Genomic DNA, 13,448 nt, shown 5'->3' with positions numbered 1-13,448 from the left:
GATTACTTAAATGGATAGTGAGAAATAATCTGAGAGGGGCTGGATCCCACCCTCATGTGAAGGTGGGATAAGAAAGGAGGTACAGCCCTGGGCGTCTTGGGATAGAGAATGGGAGAAAAGGGACATTTTTCCTTGAGAAGAATTTCCTTAGCTGTGTGATCCAAAGTGTGTGTGTGTGTGTGTGTGTGTGTGTGTGTGTGTGTGTGTGTGTGTGTGTTTCCTAGCTTGTTTTGAGGTCATCCTTGTTTTTGTTATGGTCAAATATTCACCCCCCACTATCCAAGTCTCCAGTTACCTCACAGGTAAACAAGAACAGGGGCAGTCCCCCTCACCTGCATACTCTTGAGGCAGCATTGGCCTATTAATCACTTTCTGAAAGGCTGCGATCCATTCCCGCTGATCACTTTCTGTCTCACAGGCAAAGAGGAACTTTCGGTCTGGGGTGACAATGGTGATACCGTGCTGCCAGTGATGGCCCTGGGTGGAAGGAGGAAGGCCCTCAAGAACCGTGTAGCTGTTTTCCTTACTGCCAATGAAAACCTCCCCTCTGGCAAAGGCATCCTGAGGAGGAGAAAATTAACCCATCAACAAATATTTATTAAAATCCATATCATGTGCCAAGCAAGAAGAAGAACACAATGCATTCTAAGTATATTACTAAGTATCTAAGGAATGAGTAAGTACATACACAACACAACTATAAAATAAATAAATATTTCAGACTCTATAAAAATGCTTATTCTCTTCCCTTTATGCAGAAGATGGTATCTGAGGTAGGTCTTAAGGCGGACACTAGTAGATAGCAGTGCTATCTACTACAGAACATCCCATTGGGAATAAGAGAATTTGGGGTCAAATTCCAGCTCTATCAATTATTACCTGAGTAACTATGAGTAAATTAATTACTCTATTTGAGGATCTTTTTTTAATCTATAAAATGAAGGAGGCTAGATTATACTGACCCCAGGGGGTCTCTTCCATCTCTAGATATATGAACCTATGAACAGTTGAATGGGACAATGGCTAGAGGGCAAGGCTGTAGTCAGGAAGACGATTTCAAATCTGGCTTCAGGATACTTATTAGCTGTTTGGCAAGTCACGTAACTTTGTCTCAGTTTTCTCATCTGTAAAATGAGCTGGAAAAGGAAATGACAAACTATTCCAGTATCTTTACCAAGAAAACACCAAATGGGGTCATGAAGCGTTGGATGTACCTGACCAGACTGAACAACATGAGCCTAAACCTGTTCACATTCAGTGCTGAAGAGTAGGAACAATGTTGGCCTGTCAGCCAGGAGACCTGGCCTCCTGAGGGGTCACTAACTGGCTGTGTCATTGTAAATCTAAACTTACTTTAGCTCTCTGGAGCTCAATGTTCTCCTCTGACAAATAATACTTTCCCTTCCCATCTACCCCCTAAAATTGTGCTGACAATCAAATGAGGCAATATGAATGGAACAACTTTGAGAAGCGGATCCTGATCTCTCTCCTCATCTCTACCTCCTGGCTTCCTTCAAATCTCAGCTAAAATCCCATTTTCTTGGAAACTTTCCAAAGCTCCCTTAATTCTAGTACTTTCCTTCTAAGATGATCTCCAAGTAATCTTTACAACACACACACACACACACACACACACAGAGTTTGTACATAATTCTTGTCATTCCCATTAGAAAGGGATTGTCTTTTGCCTTTCTTTGTAATCCAAGGGCTTAGCACAGTGCCTAGCACATAGTAGGTAATTAATAAGTGTTTGTTGGCTTTTTACAAAAGTGAAATTTAATGTCTGTATAATTTTTATGGTACGTAGCCATATCAAGTCAGGACCTGATTAAAATCCGCCTCTGACTCATTCTAGCTTTGTGAGACTGGGCAGGTGACTCAATCCTCTCAGTGACTGTTCAGCTCTTGAAAACTATAAATTACATTTAGGCTAAGTATGCCTTCGTGGAGAAGGGTTTCCATACCAACAGTTCTTTATACCAATGAAGTCTCAGGTCTGAAATGACATCTTTGTACAAATACCACACTGCATCTTCCCCCAGATAAGCATTCAGTAACATTAACAACCAAGCCTCCCATTTTGATAGCATTTTTAAGAATCTACAAAGCATTTTCTTTACATAGTCACTACTCAGGAGTGCAGGTATTAATTTACAGCTGAGGAAAGGAAAGGTCAAGGTAAAATGAGAGTCACTCATTGGAAAATAAAGGGGTTGGACAATAGAAAATGTAAGCTCCCTCCTGGCTCTAAATTTTTTTTTATTTTAATTTTATTATTGTTTTAAAAATTAATTACAATGTATGTCTCTCTCCCACCAGATCTAACATTCTAAGACTCTAGATTCTAATCTTGTCTCTGACACTCATTTATTACTTGTGTGACTTAACCTCTCTGGTTATGGTTTATGAAAAATAAGGGGAGTGAGGTGGACTAAATGGCCTTTTAAGGTCCCAGCCAATGTCACGCTTCTGATACTATGAAAGGACCTTGATTTTCCCTAATTGACACATTCCAGAGTGGGTTGAGATTTAGGGCTACTTTTCTCCTCTGAGAATGGATATCAGATGGAGTGGTTAACACACCACTGTAAAGGCTGGAGTTACAGGCTGATCATTTGCTTGCCTTTTTGGGGGGGAGGGAGGAAGTCACTTGCTAACTGTGGTTCTTGGGCCCAGAACAGAGAAGCCTGGAGTTCAGTTCCCTATTGGGCAATGCCACAGGTGAATGTGGGAAGGAGGGGAAAGAGAGAAGCAGAGAGGCTCTAACAGGATTGCAGAAGTCACTTACGCTATTTGTACAAGATACGCAACTTTGGAAGAGGGAGGAACATTTTATTTATGGGAACAGGAGGGGCTCTCTGAAATCACTTGGTCTCCTCTGTTCCCTACAATGTTTACATTCAGGGACTATTGAGAGTTTTCTATAACGTGCAGACAACTGGGTTTCTGTACAGGGTCTGGGACAGGATGGAATAAGGAGGAACAAATCCTTATCTAACTGGGTTGGTGGAGAATATGTATGTTCCTTGAGATCAGGGACTGTTTTGTTCTATGCACTTGTATTCCAGGTGCCTAGAACAATGCCAGCACACATGAGATGCTTAATAAATGCTTTTTTGGTTATTTTATAATTAGCATCTATCTCTCAGGATTGTTGTGAGCATCAAACGAGATGATATTTGTAAAGGGTGTCTGGTATATAACAGGTACCACAGAAATGCTGTTATTATTATTATCATGTATATTGTTATTATTGAATGTTATTGTTTATATCCTGCATTTACTTATTTGTGAGCATATATAGTCCCCCAATAGAACATAAGCTCTTTGAAAGCAGAGATTACTCACTCTGGTATTTGTATTTTTAGTACTTGGTACAGTGACTGACATACTGTAGGCATAGAACAATGCTTGTTGAATTGAATTGGTTTGGCTTAATAATTCCTCCCCATCCCAGGAACAGTCTGGAATCAGAGACCAGTTAGGGAAATTTATGGAATCTGGAGTTGATGGGGTCCATACTGAATTCTGTTGTACAGCAGTGGCCAGCAGATCATTGAGGGAAATGGTTCCTCCAATGAGATCTAGCCTTTCTTTTCAAAAGGAGGACAGCTAGAATAGGAAAAAATCTGGAGGTAGAATCATTGACAGGAAGACCATGGGTCATGATGAGTCCAATGGATGATGAAAATTATTTTGGGACACTCTTTTATTTTCCTTTTTTTTTTTAAACTTTAACTGTTTCTAAGCCTACAGATTTCCTCATCTGTAAAATGGGGATAATAACAGCATCTACCACACAGGGTGCTCAGGAAGATCAATTCAGATTAAATATGGTACGTTAATTGCTTTAGGAACAAATGTCAGCTATTATTTTGATGATCTTGGGGTAAAGTGAGGATTAGAAAATTCCTAAGTAGAAAAACTATACAACATAGTCTGGATCCATGAGGACAGCAGTCCACTTAAGTATTCCCAGCTCAAGAGCATTTCAATAAGACTCTCCTCAGTGGTGGGAGCCCATTACTCAAAGCTCCCCACCTGTGGGGAGAGGTGGAGCTGGGCAGAACTTGAGACATCCATCACCCATGAGGAAAATCCCTGAAATCTCTAGAAGAACAAAGAACTGGTGGAGATGCCCACTTCTCTACATGCTGGTTTCTTCCCAGAGTCTTCCTCTGTTTTCAGAGACCTTTCCTTGAAGAGAATCTGGAATTCAGAATCTTTTCTCTTGAAGCTATCAAAGACCAAGATTTGTCTTCTCTCAAGCTCTTGCTAACTCTGTCCCTCATGTAGGAGTTAAGAACACTGAGCAATCAATTTTCATCAAGTAGGAGACTCACAGACAAACTAGCATTGAACCATAGGTTATATCTGTTCTGTCCTGAAATGTCTTAAGATTTTTTTGTAATATCTAAGCCATAGAAAAATCATGGCGGTGGGAGAGATATGGAAGTGAAGAAGGGGGGAAACAAGGTGCACAATGCCCCTATCTTGCGAGGTGAGGAGCAATATATATTGCCCCAATTTTGCAGAAGAGAAGTGAGGGAATAAGACATATATTGTTCCCATTTTGGGAGCGGGAAGTAAAGGAATAATAAGATATTCATTGCACTTATTTTGGGGGAAGGAGAGGGGGAGGAAGACATATCACTTTCATTATGGGTAGAGGTATAAAGAAGGGATTAAGATATATATTGTCCCTATTTTTTGGAAAGAAGCAGGAAGTAAAATAACACCCCTGTTTTGGGGGGAAGGGAGAAAGACATATGTTGCCCTCATTTTTGAAGGGGAGGTGGTCTTCATTTTGTTCTCTCACAGTAACAGGTTGGAAGTCAGCAAGTCCTGCTTCTGGAAATCCTCAGTTTCAAAGGAAGCACTGTACAATCCGTGCCCTTACCAGAGGGTCTTTGAAATACATGAGCCGCCTGTCATCCATGGTGAACCAGCGTTTCTTGAAGCCTTCAGTTTGCTAAAGAAACAGAAATAAATGATTAAAGCCCTGGCTTTTCAGGAGACCTGGATCTACTTCCAGCCATTCTATTAACTGATTCTGTGACTGCAGGGAAGTCACTTCCCCTCAGCTTCCTCAGGTAAGGGTTAGACTAGGTGATTACTAAGGCTCCTTCCAGCTTGAAGATTTTAGGATTCTCTGATTCTAAGATCTATGTTCTCTGTCCCCAAGTCAGTTCATAATTAATCAGGCTGCCAGTAAATTTCAATCTTTTACTGACAACCTTTTTTTCCACTAGAAGTTTTCTAGTTCTGGCTAGCAAGAGAAGCACAGAAGCTCACAGCTGGAAAGGAACTAAGGGGACACCTAGGGCAGTATTTACCTGAATAATAGTACCCTCTGCCACATACTTGAAAAGTACTTAATCAATATTTGTTTGAAGGTCTCTGGGTAGGGAAGATTACTCTCCACTGAAAAAGTCCATTTTACTTTTCTATAGCTCTAATTGTTAGGAGATGGGTAGTTGGGTGGTACAAATGGATAGAGAAACAGACCTGGAGTCAGGAAGATTCATCTTCCTGACAAATTTTACCTCAGATACCCACTAATTATTTGAACCTGGGCAAGTCACTTAATCCTGTTTGCCTCAGTTTCCTCCTCTGAAAAATGAGCCAGAGAAGGAAATAGCAAAGCACTACAGTTATCTTTGCCAAGAAAAATCCAAATGGGGTCACAAAGAGTTGACCATGACTGAAAAAAACACTCAAAAACAACCGCAAACTATTAGATCTCTAAAAGGGGATCATAGTCCTCAGCTTTGAACATTGCCATATCTGAGAAAGACAGACCTCTCTCATGTTCATAAAAGGTCAATATAGGGCTGCCTTGGTATCAAACTTTGAGTCCAGACAAAGCATGGTCATGAAAAATAAATAGTCTCAAGTTTAAGTTTCCAAAAAGGAAGGGACAAAGAAAACAGGGCTCTGGGATAAATTTATTTTGGGTAGTGAAAAAATCATTCTACTTATCCTTCATCCTTGAGAAGGAAGAAAAAGCATGGAAAACCTATATTGCTTGTTGTTGTGGGGAGGGGGTGAACTAATAAAGGGAAGGAGAAAAAAATTAGAATTCAAATCTTACAAAAATGAATACTGAGTGAGATGATTCAGGCCAATTCCAATGGTCTTGTGAAGAAGAGGGCCATCTGTGCCCAAAGAGAGGGTTGTAGTGACTGAGTATGGATCATAATATAGTATTTTCACTTTTGTTGTTGTTGCTTGCATTTTATTTTCTTTCTCACTTTTTTCCTTTTTGATCTGATCTTTCTTGTGCAGCATGATATTTGTGGAAATATATATAGAAGAACTGCACATGTTTAACATATATTGGATTACTTGCCATCTAGGGGAGGGAATGTGGGAAAGGGAGGGAGAAAATAATTTAGAACACAAGGTTTTGCAAAGGTAAATGTTGAAAACAATCTATGCATACGTTTTAAAAATAAAAAGTTTTTTTTTAAATGACTGCTGAAAATTATCTTTACATGCAATTAGAAAAAATAAAATACTATAGGGAAGGAAGGAAAAGAAATAAGCATTTATTGAATGCTTACTGTGTGCCAGGTACTGTGCCATGTGCTTTACAAATATTATTTCAACTGATTCTCACAACAACCCTGGGAGATAGCTGCTATTTTACACTTGAAGCAAATAGAGGTTTAATGTTCAGGATCACACAGTAGCTGAGTGTTTACGGTTGGATTTGAATGGAGATCTTCTTTGTCTCCAGATCTAGCATTTTATCCATCGTGTCACCCATCTGCCTCTTAGTTTGCCATCCATTTGCCCCTGCAAAAATCAATGAAAGCATATGATTCTCCTTTATGATAGTGTATCCCACCTTTGGTCCCGTTTTCTCCATGTAGCCTTCCTTCAGATAGTTTCTGGATAGCTTTGGCACGAGCTATAATAGATAAAATAAAGCACAGCACAAAATGTCAGGAAGAGACAAGATGCACCTGATCTTTGCTTTTCTTTCTGTTGACCTTCCCCTACTAATGCCAGGAGGCTGGGCTCCCCAAATCCCTTCACTTTCCTTGATTTATGGTTGTGTGTCTGTTGTTACTGGAGTCTTGGTGGGTACTGGTGATGTTTTGGTGGGGGAGGAGAAATGAGGGGGAGGAGTGAGAAATGAGGGGGAGGATTGTCTTTTGAAGATGTGAACAACTTAAAGAAACCACTTGGGTTTCTACCTGGCCACAGAGCCTCAAGAGGTAGATCAAGTGCCACAGTTTGAGTTATTGCCAACATAGGGTTAGTTGGACCCGAATTCTAAAGCCAGAATGGTTTCCATATGTTGTGGTACATGAATGAGGTCAGCCTTCAGAAGTCACATGGTGACAGGACTTGGAGGAAGAAGTGGGACATGGTCTTCAGACCAGGGGAAAATCATGGATCAGGGGATCTTAAACTGGTCCATAGACTCTCAAGAGGTTTATGTTAAGCTCTCCAGGGATCCAAGAACTTGGATGGGAAATACATGTGTCTTTATTTTCATCAATTTCCAAGTGAAATACAGCATTTCCTTAAATTCTGAATGTAGGCAACAAGATGCAGTACTAGCAGAAGCTGTAACTTTCTCACCAATAGAAATTATATTTTTATATCATCTAACAATTGTGGTAGGTAGCTTGAAATAGTTTTTGGTTATCACTATTTTAAAATTACTCTGGTTATGCCGGCAGCAGCTGTACAGCATGTGGTTGGCTTCTTCCTGTCTCCCCCTTGTATGACTGATAGTACTTTATATTTGATTTTATTCATTTCAAAACATTATTCTGAGAAGGGGCCAGTAGATTTCACTAACCTGTTCATGAAATAAAAAAATAAACAACTTCTCTAAGTTTTAGCTTTCTAAATATAATTGAAAGCTTCTGGAATTAACTGAGATCTTTGATATGGAGGCTGTGGTTAGTGAGAGAAAAGTAAGAGAAAAGTGGCTGTCAGGTGTCTTAGCAGTTGTTCAAGTGAGTAGACTCACCTTGGGGGAAACCAGCCTTTTGTGACAGCATTTCCTGATTCTCACATTTTTCTGCTCCTAACAAAATGATTTTCTAACATCTTAGATTTCCTCCCCGACTATTTTGCCTGCAATGCCCCTTAAGGTGGGCCCCTTAAAGGGGATGATAAATCATCCTCTAAAGTCAATGAATTCCCTTTTTCAGATTGCCTTTCACATAGTCCATAAATATAACTTGTTCACATGTAATTATTTATACATTGTTTTTCCCATTAGAATGTAAACTTTTTGAGGGCAGAGACTGTTTTCATCTTTCTTTGCATTCTTAATGTTGAGCATGATGGCTAATACAGTAAATTACCAACCAAAAGATTGGAGAGCAGTAGCCCAGATCATAAACATTTTGGATATTTCAAGCACAGAAGGGAAATTTAAGCCTATGGCATGAAAGCTGTAACCAAATGTGGAGCTTGTTAACCACTGGCAAAAATATTTCCTTCCTTTCTTCCTTCTTTCAAGAAATTTTCTTCTCATTCCAGGATAGCTGTCCTGAAGGAGTCCTGCAGGACTCCACTGTTATTCAATTCAACAAGCATTTATTGAATGCTGTTACATGTCGGGCACTGCATTAGGTATTATGGACTGGCATTGGGATTGAATTTGTGATTTCATCAAGATAGGAAACTCCCTATGATAGAAGTGGGGAGGAGGGTACAAAGACAAAAATGAAACAACAGCTACTGTCAAGAAACTATATTCTATGTTTTGGGGGGGCAACATGTATAAGTAAACACAAAACACTTGTAGAATTGTGTATAATTGGAGTGTGTGTCAGGAAGAGGTGACGTCTGAGCTGTATTTTTGATTTAGAGACTCTACACTGCCTTTTAGTTAGTCACCCTGCTTCAAATCTCTTTCCTATTTTAATCCATTCTCCCCTCAGCTGAGAGTGATTTTCCTGAAGGGCTGGTCTGAACATGTTAGAAACTCCCACTATTCAGGCTCTCTATTCAGTCCAGAATCAGAAAATCCTCTATTTGGCATTTAAAGCCTTGTATTTCCTGGCTCCTTCTAAGGTGCAATGCAAAGGTGAGGAGGGAGGGCAATCTTGGCATGAAAGAATGAAAGACAATCTGTACATAAGCATCTCTCTGTCTCTCCTCTCCCCGTTTTTTGCTTTTGGAGACAATCACATTCTCCCAATTTTCCTTCTAATCACTTACTATTTGATTCCTTTAGTAATTCCTCATTCCCCCTCTTCCCCACCTCCCATTTATTCTTCTATCCCTTACTTTCTCCTTTTCTCCCATTTGGGAATCCCATTTTCTTCAATGACTTCAACTACCACCTCTTTGCAGACTTTTTTCTTGAGTCAAATCTAGACCAAGTTCTCTCATTGCTGACAGCCATTTCTACATGGATGTTCTAATACCTTGAACCGAGAACTGAGATTTTCCTTCTTCCCAAAGTTATTTCTCCTAACTTCACTATTTCTATTTCCCAAATGATCTCCTAGGTTTAAAATCTTTTGTTATCTTTGACCTTTTTACTTCCTTTTCTATCACTTTCTCTTATCTTGTCCATTCGACTCCCTAAATTAACTCTTGAATTGGACCCCTCCTTTCTCTCCCCACTGACATTATCTTAGGGTAATAGAGTCCATTAGGGGAGTCACCAATCAATCCGAGGAGCTTTCAAACTAATTTTATGAGCCTTTGTTTGAAAGCAACTCTCCCCCCCCCCCATTACTCCTCCCCCTCCCGCCATGAACGGTAGAGATATGTGCACTTCTGCCATGTTTGAGGATACAGACAACTTCTGATTATTTTGCAGCTGCCTAGGATAGCTCCAAGATGGATTAGTTGACAGACTCAAGGATGGATTATTGTAAAAGTTTCTTTCCATGATCTATAAAATTGAGTGGACAGATTTCAACAGGGAAGAGCATAGTCAAGTTCTTTTTTGGAGAGAGGGGAAGACTACATCTACACAGTCTTGTCTTCTGCTACTCACTTTCCTATCTCCCACTGTCCCAAAGACTTGGTAGGGCTGTCTTAAAGTAGAAACACATGGGAAATACCTAAGTTTGCTCACTTAACCAAAGGAAAGATGGACCTTTCCCAAGTAAAGGAATAATAACAACTAAGGAATTGACATAATTCTTTTAAAAAATTATTAATTAAATTTTGGGCATATTTCCTGAAGAAGCACATGGCAAAAGCTAGCATGGTCATCTATGTGACTCAAGAATGCAGTCTATAAGCAGTCTTCATGAGCTTCTACCTCTTGTGAAGAATAATATCCTTAAAAGAACCTTGTGGGTCAGCTAGTTAAATTCTCTGACTCATCCTCACCCCCATGCTCTCTCTCTCAATTTAGGAACTCTTTCTGTGGGAAAAGTTCTTAACTTTGGGACTATGGTCTCCTAAAGAATCCTTGAAAAAATTTCAATGGGACTACATAGTCCATGAAGAGAATCCTACCTTGGAGAAATAAGATCACCCATAGGGTCCCTGCGGCTAAAGGATACTATATTATACAAAAAGTTTAATTTCTTCTAATTCTTAAAAGCCTAACTACAATAGCCACCCCTAGCTATTATAGTGAGTTATTTGGACAAGGATCTGATGTTACTGCTTAGCTTCTTTTTTTTAAGGAAATCTAAGCCCTCAGAGGACCTCTTTGAAATGAACTCACTGGAGTATTGGTGTTATTTTATATATATATAAATGTGTGTGTGTGTGTGTGTATGCATAGACATATATATCTATGCAATAAACATTTGTGTATATAGATATAGATATGTAGATTCCCAAGTATGAGTTCATATGTAGATATACATATATATATATATATATATATATATATATATATAGATAGATAAAGGTATAGGTATATGAAAGCACAGGTATATGCACAAACATATTTGTATATATACACATGGTATGTATATACCTAAGTATGAGTTTATGTGTATATGTGTATCTGCATATACGTATTTTTGTATACAGACATATATTATATATATGTATAAGTACATACATATAAAAGGGTCTCTTGCCTTTTGTCTTCTTCGTTTCTATGGGTTGAAATATATTGTTATTCTGTGTACTGATAAGGGAGCAAGGAACCTTGTTACCTGTATTTGGGGAAATGTAGTTCTAAGCTAAACCTAATCTACACTTGGAGAATTTCATGGAGTTGTTACAGATGAGAGCATATACTCTCATTTGACTCAATACCCTTACCTGCCAGGGCATTGTCTTTGGCTATTGTAATGGGCTTCTAAAGGGTCTTCCTTTCTTCTCTCTCTTCCCTCCAATCCAATTCTTATACTATTGCCTGAAAATTGGCTTTTAAGCATAGATCTGGGTGTGTCATTCATCTTCTCAAAAATATTTAGTGGTTACCCATTGTTTATTAAAATCCAGTTTTCTTTGTCTGACATTCAGGTTTCTCCAAAATCTGGCTCCTTTCCAATCCTTTCCAGTCTAATTTCTTATTACTCTCTTCTAAATAATCCAGGCCTCAGCCCAGTGACTGCTAACATTTCCTTGTTTTGCTCACACTATGTTCTATGTCTGGAACATCCTCCTTCACCTTCATTTTAAAAATTTCTTATTATAAAGAAAAAATATCTTTGAATGTTTGAGAATTCTAACCAATGCGATGATAAGCCATGATTCCAGATAACTAAAGATGAAGAAGGTTACTCATCTCCAGAGAAGGGGATGGACTCAAGCCACAATTTTTAGACTTGGCCAATGAAGGAATTTGCTTCATTGTTTTCCTCCCTCCTTTTTTCTCTGTATCTGCCTCTCTCTGTGTCTTTTTCTCTCTTTCTTTCTCTTTCTCTATTTGTCTCTCTGTCTCTATCTCTCTTTCCCTTTCTCTCTCTCATTCAGTGAGGGAAGGAAGGTAGGAGGGAGAGAAAAATAAATACTTGTGATTGAAAATAACAAAATTTAAAAGTTTTGTTTCTTCTAGTACTATCTTCCATGAAGTCCTCTCTAATTTCTCCGTTTAGGAACAGTATTTCCTCTCAGACCTCAGATGTCATTTTGTTTTACACCTCCTTAGTGGCTCATAACCTTCACATGGCATTTTAAAAAATTGTAGTTATTTAAATATCTATGCCTTGGGGTAGCTAGTTGGTTTAGTGGATAAAGGACTAGTCTTGGAATTCAGGAAAATCTGAATTCAAATCTAGCTTCAGACACTAGCTATGTGATCCTTTTTATCTCAGTACTATGCCTTAGCTCTGTAAGCTCTTGAGGACAACATTTTACCTAAAATTTCAATCTTTCCTAAGTCCAGGTATAGGGTATTCATCCAGTAGGTATTAAAAAATATTTAATTTAATTAGTTCACTGGGGATAACCACAGACCTAGCTCACAGGCTCAAGCTAGGGGGAGTGTGTTTCTCTGCTACTGCTAACCTTAAAGAACCTAGTCCCTCAATTGTATATGTAACTGCCTCATACCCTTGAATTGGTTTTAAATAGGTTTTCTGGGAGGAGGTGGGGATTAGCAATCAGGGTTAAGTGACCTGCCCTGAGTCACACAGCTAGTATGTGTCAAGTGTCTGAAGCCATATTTGAATTCAGGGCTTTCTGACTCTGGGACTGGTGGTCTATCCACTATACCACCTAGTTGCCCTTTCTTAAGTAAATTTTTTAAAAATTCATTTTCTGCCAGAGATGGCAGGTGAGCATGGTAGGAGACTTGCACAAGTCTTCTTCAGAAGGCTAAAATAAGCTTGTTGGTAAAGTCAACTTGTGGCCAGAAGAAGCCAGAGTAAGTCTTTTCCAGGGGTGAGATAGAGATTGAGACCAGCTGCTGAGTGAATGAGCTTTTAAAAACTATGTTTCTGTGACAAATGACTCGTATAATTGGCAGCAGAGATGGAGAGAAGGAAAGAAAACAAATCTTTATCTAAGTTGCACATCAAAGTGAGAATTGATAATCCAACTTTTCCTCATGAAACACTCAAAAGGTGCACACCTTAATTCTCCTTTATAGCACTAGAGAAAGTTATGCTGGTTGTGATATGATCCAACCATTCTGGAGAGCAATCTAGAATTAGAGCAAAGTGCTATCAAACCCAGCAGTGCCATTACTGGGTCTATATCCCAAGGAACTCTTAAAGGAGAGAAAAGGACCCACATGTGCAAAAATATTTTTAGCAGCTCTTTTTGTGGTAGCAAAGAACTGAAAAAGGAGTGATTCCCATCAATTGGGGAATGATTGAACAAGATGTGGTACGTGAAAGTAATTAAATATTATTGTTCTATAAAAATGATAAACAAATTCGTTATAGAAAGGCCTGGAAAGATTTACATGAACTGATGCTGAGAGAAACAAGCAGAATCAGGAATACATTGTACACAATAACAACAAGAATGTGTGATGATCAACTCAATAGTTCAGTGATCCAAGGTAATTCCAATTGATTTTGGACAGAAAATGCCATCTG

General features: G+C 38.9%; 1 protein-coding gene across 1 annotated transcript in view; it reads right to left on the bottom strand.

The window, feature by feature from the left end:
- Window positions 1–13,448, bottom strand: part of ADAP1 (ArfGAP with dual PH domains 1) — a 176,718-nt gene that overhangs the window by 8,135 nt on the left and 155,135 nt on the right. Inside the window, exons 8-10 of the mRNA XM_052000571.1 lie at window positions 6,854–6,916; window positions 4,901–4,972; window positions 333–561 (exon numbers count right to left, since the gene is read on the bottom strand). Of these exons, the coding sequence (XP_051856531.1) occupies window positions 333–561; window positions 4,901–4,972; window positions 6,854–6,916 (364 nt within the window). The remainder of the gene's footprint in view (window positions 1–332; window positions 562–4,900; window positions 4,973–6,853; window positions 6,917–13,448) is intronic.

The sequence above is a fragment of the Antechinus flavipes genome, chromosome 1 (assembly GCF_016432865.1).
Source record: "Antechinus flavipes isolate AdamAnt ecotype Samford, QLD, Australia chromosome 1, AdamAnt_v2, whole genome shotgun sequence".
Taxonomy (NCBI): Eukaryota; Metazoa; Chordata; class Mammalia; order Dasyuromorphia; family Dasyuridae; genus Antechinus; species Antechinus flavipes.
The sequence above is the reverse complement of the archived record's forward strand: the minus strand, read 5'-3'. Positions and strand labels throughout refer to the sequence as shown.